Below are 19,784 nucleotides of genomic sequence, written 5' to 3'. Positions count from 1 at the left end.
GGTTGCATGTGTATGATCTATGCTGCCAGCAAGTGAAAAAAATACACTGCTCTCTCTTAATGTCTTGAACCAAATTAGTAACATATTTAATATTTTTAGCAGGAATTTGCATGTGCTCTAACATTTTTATTATATTCTTCATTCCTTTGGTTAATAGATTACTAGTGCATTTCTCAGGGGCACAGTGAGTAACTAAGCACCTTCAGTGATTGTTTGTCAGGTTTTAATAGCCTGATTAGAGCTATCAACTTAGCTTTGGGAAAATGTGTGCTGCATCTTATTTGCTATTGTTTGAGTACCCTGTGGACAGGCTCCTAGAGGAGCACACCATTCACACATGCTGAGCCCTACTGCAAAGAATAGGTAGCATAAACAAGAAATAGGAAAGCAATTAACCACTAAAAATAAATTTACTTCTTAACTGGTGCTCTAACATGCCATATATTACATGCTAAAAGCCATGTTGCTTGCCACTCAAGTCAGCTTTCTTGATCCTAAATGGTAAAGAAAAATGTGTTGGTTCTTGAAAAATAAATCCCTTTTATACTGCTAAATTTAACCAAATTTCTTTTTTTTTTTTTTTTTGGACAATTCCTACAAAATATTTCATCAGAATTGAAATAATTTGAAATGTTATCCGTCACTGCAGGCATCATCTGCTAGTTGGAGTCCACAGATGAAGTGGTGGAGGGATGACTCCTTTGTGACTGTGTGGCATTGCTCGGTTGTCACTTCCCAATTTTCACTCTTTTTGCTGATCACCTCCCTCCTTCTCTTTATGCTTTCCGTTTTAAAGCTTATTGTCCTTCTATAAAAGCATCTTTCTCTGTTGTGATCTCTTCCATTCACTTTCAAATTTACCACTGATCGCTGTGTTGCCCTGGAAAAGATGATGTATGCATGATAGCCAGTAAATCCTGAGGCCTGGACTGTTTGTATTTCAGTGCTGGACAGAGCTTGAAAGGAGCAAAGGGAAAAAATGGCTTCTAGTAAATAGTGCTCATTCACCAAATCCTCAGCTCATCTGGTGTCTACCTGCATCAAGGTGGGACTGCATTGAGAGGAGAGTCCATCCTTCAGTGAACTCTGTGTGCTTTGCTTACAGTAAAACCTGAGAAAATTCATTTGGGGGTTTCTGTCTCACCTTCTCAAACAAACTTCTGCACTACCAGGTTAAGGCATCCTGCCTTAGAGTTGCTGTTGCTGTATTTAGGGTTTGATTCTCATCAGCCTCAGGATGGCTGTGAGCAACAGTTGAAAGGGATAAACTGCTTAAAGCTGGACTTCATCTAGAGTTTCCTCCACATGGGTATGCTCTCATCTTAATGTCAAACATCTTATTTGTATGTCTTGCCCTTCTTTCTGCTAAAGTAATTTTAAAAACTACTCACATTCAGCACTATAGAAGTATCTATCCAAGAATAAACAGGTGGCCTCTGCTTGGAGCTTTGAGGAGATATGTAAGCTGTGTTACAGCTGTGCTGCTGACTTTTAAAGGCAGGGTACCAATGTAAAGCAATGAAAAGCAGCTCAGAATTTTTCCTAAAGATTTTATGGCATTTCCCTAGAGCAGCTTGCAAATCTGCAGTCCTTTTCAATTCTTCATAAGCACTCTACTATTACATATATGAAATTTTGTCCTTCTTATTAGATAAAAATAATATGATATTTGCAGAGAAATGGAAGTAGTAAGCCTTGTATTCTAGATACTTTGGAACTAATGCATACCTCATAAAATGTATCTTTGAAAAATGTAGGCAATAAGGAAAGTTTCAGTGTAATTCTGTGTACCTCAGCTTCAGAGCAGCTGTCTTACTGTGCCTTAGCTACTACAGCTAATGCCCTTGGGAATACAAGAATTTCACTGAAGTGTTTTTTTAAATTATATTCCTAGCTTCTTGTCAGTGTAAAACCATCTTGCATTTAATGATTGGAGTGACTACTGATAAGTGATATGATGAGTGCTTTAAAATATTGCCCAGAATTAAAGTAGGATAGTAGGAGCAGGAGAAAAAAAACACCCCAAATTTTCTGTTAGAGCTACTGTATGTATCTGTTTCATCCTCCTGCAAGACACAGTGGGTGGGATGTGTGATGTAGTTTTTCCTCATACATGGATGTCGTGCTGCTAATTCTCATTCAGAAACCCATTATTCCTTCAGGTGTTTTAGTGATGGCCAAGTATGCGCTAGCAGCTTTGGACATGAGTTGTCCATGAGGATTTTCCTTTGGCTTCCATACAAATACAAAGTACTTCTCATAGCTAAGGCCATTATCTATCATGCTGTTGAAGTTTTTAGAAGCCAGACTAATTATCAATTTATTCTCAGAAAAAAAATCTGATGCTTCCAGCATGGATGTTAGAATGCTGAGCATCACAGCAGAAGTGTAGCCAGGCTGTTTGCCAAGTCCTGTAGCTCTGTTCTGTAGCTGCTTTCCTAAGGCTGTGATACAAATGCCTTCAATTCTTGCACAGTTGCCACGATTTTCATCAGATTGAGCTGCTGTGGAAAACTAACAAAGGAATATATTTCAATGAGACTTCAATTAAATGCTCTTGTTTTGACATATTTGCTTTGATAATAACTGCTGCTAAGCATTTCTTTTTTTTTTCTGGGTCAGAATGAAAGTAAAGTCACAGTCCAGAAAAGCTAAACAAAGCTGGTTCAGCAGCCCACTCTGTGGAATATTATGCAGTTGGCTATCTGTTTCAAAGAGGAGCCACAATTATTTCTTGCATAAATATTTAGATAGTTTTATGTGCTGAGAAACAAAGACTAGATGCAAAATTGGGCAGGATGTCCCTCTAGAATATCACATTCTGCCTGGTTTCGTTTTTGTATATATTATAGCAATTATAAAAAAGTACACAGTTTGTTCTATTAAAAACATTAATCTTGAACTTTCCCCTTTCTGTTGGCACCTAATTTCCTGATGCTTTATGGGAAAAATACCTTAAAACTACTTCTGGGTTTCTTTTTAGGAGTCTTCTGTCCAGATGTTATCTGTCTGCCTCTGCATCCCTGAATCACTCTTTTTAGTGCACTGTAATTCAGAATGGTTTTTGGGAGTAACGTTGCATTCACTGTCTAGGATGAGCAATGAGTATAAATATCAAGAAACAAATGTATGATGCAGTTTTTACATGCCCTTTTCTAATGATTCTTTTTAATTACAGAGTAAAGAGATTTCATTTCAGCTTCATGAAGACTTAATGAAAGTACTTAACGAGCTTTACACAGTAAGTACAGTTACTTACTTAGCTTATCTTATACAAATTCCATATCAGACTACTTCTGTAAGCTTTAAGTGGACTTTCATTGACTAAGTTACCCCCAATGGAGTTACTTATTTTTATGTTTTACACAAGCCTAAATTATATTTTTGAAAAGACTACTCGTTTAAAAGACGTATGATAATGTTGTCAGGATTACTCTTCACTTGCAACCCTTTTTGTCCCCCAGACTCTGGTAAGCCAGTTTATTAGAAGTTTTGTTGTTTATTAATGAGACATTTCTACTCAGAGCTTACCAGAGCAAACGTCTTTCTTTTCTGCTTTGTTTTTGTCCATGCTGCCATCTGCTTAGTTTGACTTGTGGTCTACACTCTATAAAAATCATAGGTGTTTGCAGATCCATTGCTGTGCTGTCTAAATGTTACTTATGTGCCCTTCCCCATCCCTGACTCAGATAAGTAAATAATTAGAAGAAAAACAGAGGGTTTTGTAGACTTCCCATACCATTTAGAGAGATCAAGAAAAACCACTGTGAACATTCTGGCAAGCTCCTGCTAATCCATAGGCAAATCCGAGAGAACTTAGGTCTGAATTTTTTTTTCTTGTTGAAACCCATTTATACTACTTGGTAATACAAAACAATGTCTCATCTACCTGATAACTATTTCCCCAGCTATTTTCTGAAGTGATGTGTTGTGAAAAAGAAAAAAAAGCAATAATTACTTTTTTTGAAACACAGCTGTAGAATTAAGATGAATTTGTGATGTGCATTTCTTATAAGAGGTTGTTGATTTCTGCTCATTCAGGAATTATACATTTAAATGCTCTTTTTTTTGTCTGGAAGAACTGAAACATATATGCTCCAGTACCCTGTGTAACAATTTCTAGGCACCTCTGTTCCCCATCCTCAAGATTTGGAGGACCATAAAAAAAACTTTACTTTAGTATTGATATCAAGAAGCATTTGTGAAGTTTAGGAAGCTATCAGTGATCACTTCTCCACAAACAGAGCCCAAACATTAGTTTTGTGCATCTTGGTGATTTTTCTTTTCACCTAGGGAAAACCATGCAGCCGTCAGTGGATGAGGAACATTTAAACTCAAGAAAAAGTTAGGTGGCAAAAAGGAGATGCAAAGAAAATTAGTCTTGTCTTTCTGCCCTGAGTTCTTTTTAATTGTTATGGACAGATTCCCAAAGCCTTCCCAAACCACCACTTTTTATTTTGTTTGTTTGGGACTTTTTTTGGGGTTTTTTTGTCTGAAACCACCAGGATTTGTAGGGTGTGACACTGCAAAGCCTTCTTGGCTGAGGCCTGCAGTCAGTGAAGTGTTTTGGGATCAGCTTCTGCAAAGCAGCGATAGGCACAGACAGTTCCACCGCTGGGGGATCAGCGGCTGCTGCAGCCATGGCACAAGTGGGACTTCAGTGCTGAATAAGCCCTGAAGATACAGCCTTGTTTCAATTAAACAGTTGCATAACTCCAGTGTCTGGCGAGGCTTGGGATTAGTGCCTGTGCTCCCAGGGTAGGGAAACTGTGAAGCATGTGCTGAAATACTTTTCTGAAGTACCACTGAAAATCTGCAGGAGTGGACTTCAGTATTTTCATTCTTTTTCTTCACACTAGTGCTATATATGCACACTGATAACCATCAGATTTAATCAGGCATTAACTTCCATATTATGTCTTCCAGTGCATGCTAATACCTTTCTTAGAATTAAAGATTTATTTTTTAAATGGGAATATTTTTTGTGTTATAAAAATTCTGAATTTGTCCGCAACTTGAGTCAGGCTACGGCTGCAAGATGGTTTCTTGGGATGGAATTTACTCTACCTGATTTTCAGACATCTGCAGTGTAGATACAAATATCTTAGCATGCTATCTGTGTTCCAGCTAAAGTCCCTGGAAATCTAATATAGGCAGATGAGACCCCTTTAATCAGATACAAAAATCTGCTTCAGATTAAGTGATCTGTACTGTTAACTTCATTGTCCAGCTTTTCATTGATTGCAAGGGCTTGGTCAGCTGTACATGTCCACATTTAGCTAAATAAAGCCCACACATAATAAAGTGACAATATGGTGCAGAGGAGCATCTGTTTCACTGCTTGAATTTTTAGAATGGCCATCATCATATCTGTGTATTTTATCTGCTCAAGTACATAAAGATAGAACAGTATCTAGACAGATGGGGACCTCATGCACAGGTTTTTAATTCTTTATGACATTTACTGTGTACAGAATAAGATCATAGTGGCCTTATCAGGACAAGTATCGACAGTTTTAATCTCCAGCAGTTGACATTTCTCAGTCACAAAAAGGAAATGTCATCTACTTGTTTGCCCCATGATTTATAGAGTGGAAAAAGTTTTTTAAAAAATCAGTCTTTCTATTGTGAGATAAATCATTGTGTCCAAAAAAAAGCAAACTGATATGAAATCTGTGAGTAATATACTAATACTGAAGTCTCTCCCTACTGCTTAGTTCTGTTTGTTTGAAAGGAAAGGTGCCTTCATGAAGTGTAACTTAGAATGTGGTGTCATATTGGAATTTAAATACCTCTAAAGCCTTTGAGTAAGGGGCAAGTATCAGAGCTTTTAGTGTGTACGAAGCTTTAATAATCTGGTTATTTCTTATCATCATGCCTTATCTTAAAGCAAAGGTCTGTAAATTAAGGCCTTTAGGTTGTGCTGTCCTCATTAAAACTACACATCATGTACAGGATTGTTGAAGAAATAAGAACAGAAGCAGCTGAACCACAACTTCAAACGTTCTCAGAACAAAGCAGACTTATTTCACTGGAATAATCAGAATTTTGTGAGGGAAACCTTGCTTTCTAATTTTCCATCTCTTCTATGTAAAGGGTTTTTAAATGTTACATTACATAGGTTTTTGACATGCTTTACAACTAACAAAAATGCATTTTAAAATTCTGTATTTTCGATTTTCAGTATTTTATGCATGCATTTTAAAATTATGACTAAAAACGTCATTCTAAAACGAATTTAATAGCTAAGCTTCACTTTGTATCTTTGTGAGTTCAGTGAATTATGACTGGCAAGTACTTAAAGCTGTGCCTGGTGTCTCTGTGGCTGTGCCAGACAGTTGGTATTTTCAGGTCTGCAGCATCCCAGCAGCTGCACTCCTCCCTTACTCCTCTCCTTACCACACTTTCAGCCAGTGCAGGCCAGGAATCAGTCCTATGTTTCAGATAAGAATATAAGCTATAGAAACTACAATGAAATGTACCTTTTGAGTGAGGGGGATGGGGAAAGGGGAGCTCAGTTAGTTGTGTGGGGTCACAGATAGGAGTTTTCCTGGCATAAAAGTTGGTCAGACTGAAAGCTGGAAGATGTTTGGTTTATTCTTTTGTGAACTGATTGATTTAGAAATCTTCTTACACACTGACTTAAAGAGACAACAGATTATTGACTTGGCAATAAATCATCTTTGCAACATAGAAAACTCCCCAGTCAAACTCTTCTTCTGTTTCTCTGGGAAGCTAAAATACCTTGCCTTGTCAGATCAGGTACTGGTATATAGCAATAATATCTGAATGATGGGGAATTACAGGGAACAGAAGGTAGGCAGACACTTCTCTTGTGTTGCAGAGAGGCTTTCACTGGACTTATTTAGGGGTCAGGACATATTCATAAATGTCCTCTAAAAACGTCAGGAAGGTCACAGGTTTGCTGAAAATACAAAGCTGTTCCAGTAATAAGGCTGAGGGCAAATGGTGTAGAAAAGTGATGCACATCATAAAAGTATATTTTCATGTCTCCCACTTGGCTTTCCAAATTAATCCTACTGGCATCACACATTTCACAAGCAATGCAAATGTAAAGTGCTCAGAAAAAGGAAAAAGTGAGAGCAGTCCAAAGCAACTTGGATGTTAAAAAAGACAGGGCTGCTGTGCCACTTGCACTTTCCATTGATTTATCTTACTCTTGAAAAATCCTGGCTATTTAATTTTTCAAGGTAGTTGATGCCAGATTTTCTTTTTTTCTTTGCTGAAATAACACAGAATCTGATTCCTCTTCAAAAAGTTAAGTTCCATTTACTGTGGCACATCAGGGATCTGAGAAGGTGAAATTAGTAATCCTGTATTGATAGTAATATATGTGACAATTCCTAAAACCACAGCAGAGTTCACCTTGGAATGAGTGAACAGGATGCTGACAACAGCTCAGCTTAACTGGTAGAGGCCACTGCTGTGGTAAAATTGGCATTAGATTTTGCTTATTTCTTGTGCAGAGCACTAACTAACCCAATTTAATGAAACCCTTGTGACTCCACCTTCTGAGAGGAGCTCAAAGCTTAGCAGAGACAATTCTAAAACAATTCAAACATGGTAAATACACCAGGGATGAACTAGGAAATTACTATTTCCCGAGAAACACTGTGAAAAGGCTCTTAATTATGCAGTTTTATTATAAAAATAAAGTGCATGTTAACACAGTCATTTCAATCTATTTTAACTCTTTAGCTTTCAATCTTGCCTTGGTTTGAGTTTTCTAGAAAAGAAGGATGTGTGTAGAGATGGAAAGCAAGTCCCCTGCTATGGGAACATTCTTCACTTATGGCCCATAGAAGTATAGCGCTAATTACTGTCTTGTTGATGGATTTGCCTAGATAACAACTGTGGGGTTAAATAAAATAATGACCTAAGAATATACTCTAGTGTGCCCTTCCTTGTGATAAATACTGTCTTCTGCCTTAAGCCTATTTGCTGAGCTCTTACAAATGATGCTGAAACTTTGGCACACAAATTGAGATGTTTATGCTACCAAGTGAACAGTCTGTCACCTACAAATGTGAGAGTACATAGTTAGGGTAGCAAAATCTTTTTCATCTGGCTGTAGTCTGACACAGTCATCTGACAAATATATATTTTACATCCCTGGATCAGCAGAATAAACCTGCTAAATTAATAGAAGATAAACTCAGTATTTAATTTTAGAAAGGTACTAGTATGCTTTTAACAATGCTGGTTCACTACAGTGGAGAAATGCAGCAAATATCATTATGGCAGTTCAGCATCTGCAAAATTGCAACCTTGCTCTCTTTTTTCAGTGTGTACTTGATGGCTGATCAGTAAACACTTTGGAGACTAACTAAAGTCAGTTCAATGATGGATACTCACACAGGATGATCTGTCAGTTCAACAGTTTGGTGGACATTTGAGAAGAATTATTACATGTTCATAGTTTGAATAACAGATCTGTGAATCTGTTGCATGTTCACAGATCAGAGGCCTACAAATCTCAGAACCTTTCATACAATAAGTCTATTTAGGAAAGCCTGTTACTGTGTTTAACAACATCTAACAGTCTTAAAAACTCCAAGGCAAAGAGATGACCTAGTGTTAAGGGGAAGAATCATATATGCAACTTAGCCAGCAAATTGTAAGCCAACTTGTTGGAGAAGTATGCACTGAAATACTTGGAAGCCAATTCCCTAGCTTATTCCCATTTATTTTTCCATACGTGTCTCTCTAATGCTTTCTCAAATTAAGTTCAGCTGCTGCAATATCAGCTCTTAAAAAAGCATTGACACATCATGAAAAAGGCTGAGAAATCATTAAGACGTTTTCCCCAAAGGCTTGCAAAATAATGATGTCACTAGTGCATGAGATAAGCATGCTATCAATATCACAAACTGGACAGGAGTCACGTGCCTAGGCTGATCACTGCTCTTTACAGAGTCTGTATTGATTCCTAAGCCAGTGAGGCATGAGTAGGACTGACTGACTGATGTCCAGCTCTGTGAATACAGAGAAAGAACTTTTTTGAATTTTAATTTATACTCATTTATACCAAGAACTTGTGCAGAGTTTGTTTTGAGAACATGGATTTCAAGTAGACATCTTCATTCCCCGTGAAGGCTTTGAGTTCCATGTAGTTCTCCCACAAAACTTGCCTATCAATCAGTGTGGAGTGAGACACTGGATATGGGAGCATGAGCTGTAAGCAAGCAGTGATAGGAAAAAACCCTCCTTGGTGATGTGAAGCTAGTGGAGTCAGTGTGGAGATACTGGTGAGAACAGAGATACCCTTGTACTCTTTCAAGGAGTGCTTCTTTCAACAAGGAGGCAAGCTGAAGTGTCAGCCACTGCAGAAGGACATTTATGCTAGTTTAAGAACATAATCTGCTAGTTTAAGAACTTCAATGCTTGTTGCTTTTGGCAAGCAGAACAAATCCTTGTTTCACCACTTAGGTGCTTTTAAACACAGTTAGAAAACTTTAAGATATATTTGATACAGAATCACAGAATATGCTGAGTTGGAATGGACCCTCAAGGATCATAGAATCCAGCTCCTGGCCCTGCATAACACCATCCTCAAGAGTGATGTCATGTGCCCAGGAGTGTTATCCTGAACTCAGGCAGGGCTTGGTGCTGTGACCACTTCCCTAGGGAGTCTGTTCCAGTGACAAGCCACCCTCAGGGTGAAGAACCTTTTTCTAATATCCAAATTAATCTTCCCATGACAATTTCAGGCCATTCCCTTGGGACCTGTCACTGGTCACCACAGAGAAGAAATCAGTGTCTGCCTCTCATGAGGAAGTTCCAGATGGCAATGAGCTCTCCCCTCAGTCTCCTGTTCTCCATGCTGAAGAGACTGAGTGACCTCAGGCACTCCTCTTACAGTTTCCCCTCAAGACCCTTCACCATCTTTGTTGCCCTCCTATGGGCACTGTCCAATAGCTTTATATCCCTCTTCTATTGTGGCTCCCCAAACTGCACACAGTTATTAAGGTGAGGCTGTCCCCTCCCTTGCCTGCTGGCAGTGCTGTTCCTGATGATTCCCAGGACATGGGAGGCCTTCCTGGCTGCCAGGGCACCGCTGACTCATATCCAACTTCCCCTCGACCAGGACCCCATGGTCCCTTTCCATGGCACTGCCCTCCAGCCTCTCATTCCCCAGTCTGTCCATTCATCCAGGATTGCCCCTTCCCAGGTGCAGAGTCCCAATACCTTTCCTTTGGTGAACTTCATGAGGGTGGTGATTGCCCAGTTCTCTTAATTTGTCAAGGTCTCTCTGCAGGGCCTCCCTGCTTTGGAGGGAGTCAGCAGCTCCTCCCAGTTTTGTATCAGCTGTGAACTTGTTTAGTACCCCTTCTAGTCATGAATCCAAGTCATTAATGAAGATGTTGAAGAGCACAGGACCTAAGACAGCCCTGCAGAACCCCACTAGTGACAGGTCACCAGTCTGATGTCACCCCATTCACTATAACTGTGCCCAACCAATGGGCCAGTTGCTCACCTTTCACATGAGGTGTTTATCCAGCTGTGTGCTGGACATTTTATCCAGAAGGATACTCTGAGAAAGATCTACTGAAATCCAAGATTACATCAGCTGACTTCCCTTGGTGGGACCTAGGTGGGTTACCTTGCCATAAAAGGAAATCAAGTTTGATCAACAGGACTTCCCTCTCATGAAGCTGTGCTGGCTGTGACCAGTGACTCTGTTGTCTTTCAGGTGTTTTTCAATACGTCCCAGAATAATCATCTCCTTTATAGCTTTGCCAGGCACTGAAGTGAGATTGACAGACCTGCAGTTTGCAGGGAGGACCCTTCCTGCCCTTCTTGAAAACTGGGGCAACATTTGCCAGCTTCCAGCCAGCCTGGACTTTGCCAATTCCCAAGACTGCTCAAAAACTGAGAGAGAGGTTTTGTGATGACATCAGCCAGCTCTTGGAGAATTCTTGGGTTAATTCTATCAGGACCCATAGTTCCCTCTGCAGGCAAAGTACAAAAGAAAATAACTTTTCTAGGTGGTAAGACACATTAATTAGTCTTGTTACACCAACTAAAAAGTCTCTAGAGATTACACAGAACAAAAGATAAAAAATAAAAGCAAACACCTCTAGCCTTATGTAAAGAAACACTTAGAAGATTTGAATAGAAAGGCCAGAAGAAAAGGGCACAACCTTGCTTTTAATTTCCTTTCCCCATAATTTTTAATAAGAGCCATATCACTTTCTGTGCTTCTCTGTTTTATTATATAAACCATTTCTTTGAAAAGTCCTTTTCTTCTCTTTGCAGTAATTCATTTGTTTCCATGTGGCTGTATGAGTTAAGCTCCCTGGGAACTGATCATCAACAACTCTAACAGTGCCTTTGGAGCAGTGCACGATACAGGAGACTGAACACTCTTTAGTTAGACTGGGAACCTTGCAGACCTCGCCCCTGTGGGCTTGCCTTCTCTTGCTAACCCAGCTTTGTCTGTCTCTGGGAGTTTTTTCTGCCTCATCCATGCAGATGTGAACTGGTGGGGCAGCAGCTGTTCCCAGTGGCTGTAGGCAGTGTTTGGGCAGGGAGCTCTGCCCTCTGCTCGGGTGTTGGAGCCCAGAGTGCTGTAGAGGAGCAGCAGCAATAACACAGAGTCCTGCTCCAGGCAATTTGGTTTTTTCCAGCACAGAGCTGTAAGCATATGTTTCTTAAAATAAAAACAGGGCCAGTTTTAGTGTTTGTCACCAGCTGTTTTACCTTATTACAGGAAGCTGGTGAAGAGTTGTCTGTTTCATTTTTAGTATCATTGGCATGAGCCTTAAGTAGTGGCATACACAGTTATGGTGTATAACATACATTGTTATGCAAAATTGCATTTCTCTGGAAGTGTGTGTCTTTCTGTTGCACAGGACTTGAAATAAGCATCAGTTCAGCCACCCACTGGCATGGCATGCAGTTAGTTTGTGTCAATCCGTGCTAAGATGTGCTGTAGTGAATTGCCATATCTAGCTGTAGTTTTTGCCACTCCACGGATACGCCTTAGGCCGGCCTAAATACTCAGTTACAAAAGTGCACTCTCCCAAGGGAATATTTAAAGGCAGCTTCCCAAAACTTTTTCCTCCATGGGTAACACAAGCAGCTGGTTTGATTCCTCCCTGCCTGTGTGTCCTTCAGTTGAATGGTTTGCGTGGCCTCCACCCAAAGATAATATCTGCTGGTGAGAGCTCTGGCACCTTTTAGAGGAAGAGAGGAGGCCTCTGGCTGCCTGGGGATGCCTTCCTGCTTTATTCAGTGCTCTAAACTTCAAACAACACAAAGAAACAAACAACAAAAGACTGGGGAAGGCAGAAAGACACTTCCTTTGGTGGAAGTGGGCAGAGTCAGCCCTACCCAGCAGAGGTGGGGCTTGTGATTGACTGCTGTTCACTGTGCAGGAGTCAGGCTGAGAGGTTTTTCTTGCTTGGAGAAGGAAGGGAGGACTGGGGTAACCCAGTCCCTTTTCCTCTTCATGCAAGCATGTATTTGCATACTGGCAACCCAAGCTCTCTCATCTGCAGACCCAGCAGGTGTGTAGAGGAAAGATGCTTTTGGGTCTGGCATTTTCACAACTTAGATATCAGGCAGCTCCTTCTTCAGTTCTCATCTGGTTTTAGATTGGGCCCAGTCTGCAGGCTGTGCAATGGGCAGACACTTCTTCCCAGGCCATGGACACTTCTTTCCCTGTCCTTCATTCCCCTTTTCTGGTGTTGAAGGGATCCTTCTGCTTTCAAACATTCAGTGTCCACAGCCAAGCTGTTACTTAGCCCAGAAGATGGCTGTGTATCAGATAGATTCAGTACTGACACAGATTTTTTGTTGTTCATTATTTTAGATTTTCACTTGAAGATAAGAATACTGAAATTTATTAAGAATGGCTTTTGCTGTTTCCTATAAGAGAAAATGAAAGAAAAAAAATCCCTTTTTGGAATACTGTTAAATAAATCAGAAAAGAAAAATGCAACAAAAAGTCCTCAATTTCCACTGGCAAAGAAACTTACACAAGATCCATGTTTATAAGTTAACATTTTCTCAAAGACCCTATGATTTTTCTGTATATACCTTTATATTGTCATTTTCTCTTAATTCTTCTTTAACTCTTGCCTTTTGCAGGTCATGAAAACATACCACATGTATCATGCAGAGAGCATCAGTGCTGAAAGCAAACTGAAGGAGGCAGAGAAGCAAGAAGAAAAACAGATTGGGAGGTCAGGAGACCCTGTTTTTCATATTCGACTAGAAGAAAGGCACCAGAGACGGAGCTCTGTGAAGAAGATTGAAAAAATGAAGGAAAAAGTAAATAGTCCTTTTATTTTGTCTCATTTGAAATAAATTCAGTGCATTTCTGACATTCTTTGGCATGATATTAGACAGATAAATCCAGCTGGGAAATTAAATTAAGCAAGGTACACATAATAAACTAACAGTGGGTTATAGATAACTCATCATAATTTTAGTTCAGAGGGGGGGATACTTCATTACATATATAATTCTTACTGTAAAGTTTGTCACATTTGGAACAAAATATTAAGTTTTCACTTTGGATTCTATCTGTTGTATGTATAACAGGCTGGAAATTAAGTTTCTTTCTTGTTACTAGAAATGTGTGCTTGAATTGTTACCATTTCTGCTGCACACCAAAAATGAAGTAATTAAAATACATTAATATGAAATGTCTTTCCTAGCGTCAAGCAAAATATTCTGAGAACAAGCTGAAGTCTATTAAGGCCCGTAATGAATACCTGCTCACCCTTGAAGCAACCAATGCTTCTGTGTTCAAGTATTACATTCACGACCTTTCAGATCTGATCGATGTAAGTATTGGCATATTGGTGTTTATGTTTATTATTTCTTCCGTAATAATCCTTTTTTCAGTTTTAAAGGGAATGTATTAGTCATATGGGCTGCCTACAGTACATTTGCTATTTATAATATTGTATGATACAATGAGAATTTTTTCCCTTATTTCCACAAAATAAAGTGCCAGTAAGATGCTGAACCCATTCCTTTAAAGTTTGAACGTTGTGTTTGCACCCCATGCGTCAATAGAAAATACAACATTGCAATTATGTGCACTCTCTGGAATCAAAGTATTTTTACAAGAAAAACTTCTTAACTGGTCATCTAATGATATTTAATTCAAAAGAAACAATTTCTTCCATGTTTTCAAAACTCTTTAAGTTTCATTCATTTAGTCATTGAATCATACATACAATGGCTTCTTACTCTTACTTCATGCAGTTTGAAGAACAGGCACAATCAGTCCTGTACTCTGCACTGTCAGTATACCTGTTACTTATTTTCAGTAAGTTGTTTTTATGAGAACATCCTAGAAGAATGAGGTTATACACTAATGTTGACTTGTGCCAGCATTTAATGCTCTGTATTACTGACATTTTTACATTATGCACCCTCATCACATCCCACTCTCTTTGTAAGCTGACTTCAAATGTGATAGAGAAGATACAGAGACAGCACACACAAGCTACAGAACATTCATTCACTGGCATTGTAGGGTTAAATGGCTCAGTGGATTCACCTCTGAAAAAGTGGCCCATTTAAATTCTAGATATTTGAATATGTTTGCCTGCTGCAACAGTAACATATGTTACTTCCAATAGCAAACAACATTCATACACAGCTCTGGTTTCTAATATAGAATAAATTAATACAGAATTTGACAAGAAGTCTCATTTCTACTGACTGGAGAAGCAAAGCTTCACAGAGAAGGGGAAAAATGCCTTCTTAAGATTAATGGACTAAAATAGCTCCATATACGTGTTTTATTATATGTCATCTAAAAACTGATATTTTCTTTATAATTTCTAGTGTTTCTGTAATTTATAAAATCTTGCTGGATTTTGTTAAAACTTTTCCCTTTCAAATGGTTTGCTTCTTGCTTTCTTTCTTCTTTCTTGCTTTCCTGTAAAAGATGTCAATTAATCTTTTTTTTGTTTTCAGAATTTTTTTCTGTCTCTATTTCAACATCTCTTTTATTCCTTTCCTAGTTGCTACTGCATGTTTGCTCCTGATTTCTTCTGGTTTATTCTGTGTCCTGTCCTTGTCTAGTCTGTATCCATCCACTTGCACAACCTGATCCATCCATCTAGGTTGCCCAGGCAGTGAAAGCATTTACCAGGGCCTATAGGTGGAAGATTAGGGCAGAAAACAAAGGACAAGCTGTGTACCTGCTGGGGTATCCCCCAAGTGAGAAATTGAGCCTACCTAGTGGATGATTTTCCTGCTACTGCTTAAAGGATGACAGATTTTTGGTCAGTAATTAGGGCATGTCTCATACATGTGAACTTCATAAATTCTTCTTGGATTATGGAAGGAAGGAAGGAAGGAAGGAAGGAAAGGTCATTTTCTTTTTGTTTCCATCACCCATACCCCTTCAGAAGCTGGATAGATGCTCATTTTGTCACCTCTCCTGCTTTCCCTTTCCAAGTTCACATTTCTCAGAGAATGTCTCCAGTGTGTGTTTCTAAAACTTTATCAGGTTGGAAGATGCATGTGATTCTTCCCAATTCAGTGATGTCCACAGAGGTTTCTGTAACAGTGAAAACTGAGGGCAGGACCCACCAGTCTGGAGCTTTACAAAGAATTGTGAGGGGAGGAGAAGTGTAGCTTTCTATCCATACACACACACAGAGCCAGCACTTACTGGAGTTAGTGTGTATGTAAGGGTATTTACAGAACCATGAGGACTAGAGCTTCCTAACTGCTAGTCTTAATAAAAATAAACATTCTACAATATTTAGTAGCACAGAAAAGTTGTATCTACTCTGCCTGTCTTTTTGAAAGCCATGGACCAGTGTACACAATGACATTCTTTTGGCAAAACGGCTTGAGAAATTACTCTTCCCTAAGGAATTTAAATGGAAGGTCTAGCTGCCCTTTCCATCACTGTTTTGTAAGAGTAGGCTGTAAACATGTGCAACCAGAATTTGCTTCAGAGCTAATTTAATCCAATTGTGAGTTTGTTTAAACGAAATGTCTTTCAGACATTTGTATTTGATCAGAATATGCTGTGAAAGCACTGGTATTTAGACAGAGTGTTTGCCACTTGACAAAGGAAACTCTTTTTGTAAATGCAAGAATCTTGGCAAGGTTTTGGAGTTATATCATTGGAATGTGAGACATGCTTCCCAGTGGCCATATGTTGCAACAGTCCAGACTACCTCATTCTGTAAATCTGTTAATGTCATGGTACAATTTGGAGTTTTCAGAGCAGTGGGGGCAATTTCATTTCTTGCCCTCTCTATTTTGTCCCATTTTACTAGCCTGACTTCTGTGCTTCCCTGAGCTCTCTCATTGCCTGTACAGAAAGGGATTATCTCTGCTCTGTGTCTCAATTCCAGTGGACATGGAAGAATTTAGATCTCCCCAAGCTGTTGGTGTTGCCCATAAATGAAATGAAATGTCTTCCTATGCTAGTGAAAAATATGTCTAATGAAAGCAGGCTAAGTACATGCAATAAACTGTTCCATAATTTTTTTTTCTAACAAGGCTGAGGAGCAGAGTGGGACTACTCATTTTTACAAAAAAAAAAAAAAAAAAAAAAAAGCCACCTATTTTTGATTAGGATTCCACTCTATTTTCCATATATGAGGCTTATATGGAAAATCCTAAATTACTGTTCCCCATTTGAACTCAGTCTGAACTGTTCAACTCTGTCATTTCATTAACAGAGCTCAGCGCTTCTGACTAAAAATTATGATGTGTTGCTCATTTTAAGCTCTTGTGATAAAAGTAATATAAAAATATTGCTGGAGTGTTAGCTGGATGATTTAATGCAGTTAGGGAGCTGAGAGATGAGACCAACATTTGCAAAGAAGCAGAGAGGTAAACAGGATTTGATATGCACAAATATCAAATTTGTGTATTTCTGTCCCCTGCATATTGTAGAGGAATTTGAATTTTCTGTTAAATATTTCTTCTGTGCTGTATAGAGTGGTATCTAGTTCAAGTGCAGGAGAGAATTAGTTATTTTCTGTATTTGTACCTATAAAAACCAGTAAAGATTAGCTGAATTTAATAAGCTTTACCTAGTATGTAGAAATTTTTAAAAGATTCTGAGTTTCAGAGGAACAACAAACTATACAGTGCTGCTAATCTGGCTGTTAGTGCCAGCATCTGTCCATATGGCACATACTTTTACTCAGTTACTTTAAATCTGTCTAAGAGGAAGGTAAGGACCTTTTTTCAGACTTACCATGCATTTATATGGTCTGAAGATAAATACTAGGAAATAGTGATCAAAACAACTTTACTGTAGTTCTGCTGCTGAAATAAATAAAATACCAATGTGTGGGTCTTTCTTAAAATGTGGTTTCTGAATCTCTAATTGCAGTATGCATGCTTTGGACCATTAAGAAATTAAGGAACATTTAGCTATTGTGAACTTAATTTATTCTGTAAAGGTTCTTTATTAATCATTCATAAAACAGGGTTTAAAACTAGGGTAAAATGTGTGCAGCTCACAGTCTTTATTACATAATTACTCATAAATATGGTATGTACCCTTAGATCCCTTTGATTTGAATGCGGATGTCTGTGTAACAAAATACTTAGAAAGTGACTTATTCAGAGATTAAGGCTTTTTTTATTAATTCCTCTCTCCATTGACATTAGACTTTTATTACTTTTCCTGAAACAAAATCAAATGAAATAAGAGTAGCTTGGTTTGGTTGAAGCTCTGTGCTAAGCACTTCAGTTTGTTTTGTTCAAGCCTAAATATACTCTGGGGTACAATAAAGGCAGTAAATGCTCTTGAGACTGCTTCCGATTTAACTTCAAATAAGAATAAAATGCAAATTACAAAATTAATTTTTCACACATATCCCAAATGCATCCCTCATCTGACTTGATTCTGTTATTTCTCATCTTCATGTCTTAGTGCAGCAAGTGACATCTCACCTCTCTAGCCCATAGACAGGTAGCAGACCCAGAGATGGATGAGCACCCTGGCTGGACCCTCTGTGCTACTAGTGAGCCTCTAACACTTGTGGTTGTTTTGGCTAACAGTGTGGTTGCTCACTTGAACTGTAGAAGTCTTTCCACAAATCTACAGATTTTTCCTGAAAATCATGTAAATACATGTGTGTGTGTGTGTGTGTATAGACAACTCTCTTTTCTAAACCATCCTTCCAGCAGATTAAAACAGAGCATTTCTTTCTGGATAACCAAGATGCCATGACAGAGCTGTTGTTACCCTGTGTGTCCAGCTTTTAGGGAAAGTAGGCTGTGGTATGGCAGAAGTAAGAGTTGTGATGTCTGAGTGTTTAGTTTTGCTTTTAAAAAATAACTTCCCTCATACAAATTCTATTTTTACATAAGTAATTTAAGCAAAATTTCAAATTCAGATGTTTTTAATTACATTCTAAGAGACACTTGTGATAAAGCATTAGTTCAGGATCTGCATTTAATTTTTGTTTTCTCTGCTGGCATTGGCATTGCAAGAAAATGCCTTAGCCTGGCAAGATACTCTGCTTCACTTGAAGAATCCTCTTGTCTGATTTGTTGCCTTGTTCAGCTGTCATCACTTGCCAAAGATGATCATGATAGTGACTGAGTAGATTATGGGTTAAACAGTGAAGTTGTGTCACAGCATAAAGACTGCAATTTTATGTTCCAGCTTGCAAAAAAGCTGCATCAGAAACCCACACAGCTCTAATTGTAAATCAATAAGCTTTCTAGTAATACTCGGATTAATCCACCAGAGCCAAAATTCAGACTGTAGTTTTCTAACACATGGGTAGTTGGCAATGCTAAACCTGGCACTGCCCTCTGTTTCTAATTCCTTTTCAGTTTAATCTTCTATGAGGTCTCTCTGAAACTAATGCACATGAAATAAAACAGCTGTCCCAATTCACTTCCTTATCAGCACTTTTAGTCTGTCTTTTTCATCCAAGATAGTGAATTAAATATGAGATCTGATTTGACATAGAACAAGAGAAAAACACCAAGAGACTTTTCCTTTTAGAAACAGTATTTTTGAGGCTGGTGTTCTTTGAAATATGGATGCACTTCAGTATAAAGGTTGAGTGGCTGTTTTAGTAAGTGTAACAAAAATTTCCATTTATGAATGCAAAAGAGAGAGGTTAACATATGTGTGTGTGATTGAACATGACATCTTTTCTATTTTGTTTGAATGCTTCAGCATCTGGTTTTTTGGAAAGCCACTGTCCCATCTGCAGTCACTGCCTGAGTACTTGCTAGAAGTGAAAACAGTCTTTCTGGAAGCTTTGTTGTGAATAAACAGCTCTCTGTTAGATTTCAGAGAGCAGCTTCATCACTAGTCATTACCCTACCTAAGTCAAGGTGTAAAGTGTTTCATTCCCTTCTGTTCACCAGTGAAGTGTTTCATTCCCTTCTATACGCAGGTTTTGGTTTGGTAAATAGGTTGAAAGCTCTTTCCTTCTGTCTCCCTCTCTGTGTATTTCTCTCCTTTTTCAAATAAGTAAGAGGAAAGGGACGGAATGTGATCCCATGAGTCCTGTGGGGTTTGTAATAGCTGTGAGGGGGGTACTCATATAAAGAGTGCATATATGCATGTAGGGTACAGTGGACTGAATCCAAATTGCTTCTTGACCCAGCTCCATAGTTACCCTGGGAGTCTTGCAGGGATGGGTGACTCCAGGCTGTTGTTGGGCACCAAGGAAAAATGGCTGGGGACTGAGGGGTGCCCTAAAGCAGAGTGCTCTGACTGCTCTGGCCAGGCACTGGCCTCTGGTTGGGGCCCATCTCACCTGTTTGGATAAAGAGCACTGCTTTGTATG

General features: G+C 38.8%; 1 protein-coding gene across 2 annotated transcripts in view; it reads left to right on the top strand.

Moving 5' to 3' along the window:
• Window positions 1-19,784, top strand: part of SRGAP1 (SLIT-ROBO Rho GTPase activating protein 1) — a 138,680-nt gene that overhangs the window by 75,082 nt on the left and 43,814 nt on the right. For both annotated transcript variants that reach the window (XM_058804456.1, XM_058804455.1), the window contains exons 4-6: window positions 3,179-3,241; window positions 13,117-13,299; window positions 13,689-13,817. In XM_058804456.1, coding sequence (XP_058660439.1) covers window positions 3,179-3,241; window positions 13,117-13,299; window positions 13,689-13,817 — 375 coding nt within the window. The remainder of the gene's footprint in view (window positions 1-3,178; window positions 3,242-13,116; window positions 13,300-13,688; window positions 13,818-19,784) is intronic.

The sequence above is a fragment of the Ammospiza caudacuta genome, chromosome 5 (assembly GCF_027887145.1).
Source record: "Ammospiza caudacuta isolate bAmmCau1 chromosome 5, bAmmCau1.pri, whole genome shotgun sequence".
NCBI lineage: Eukaryota > Metazoa > Chordata > Aves > Passeriformes > Passerellidae > Ammospiza > Ammospiza caudacuta.
Note: the sequence above shows the minus strand (reverse complement) of the source record. Positions and strands in the feature narration are given on the sequence as shown.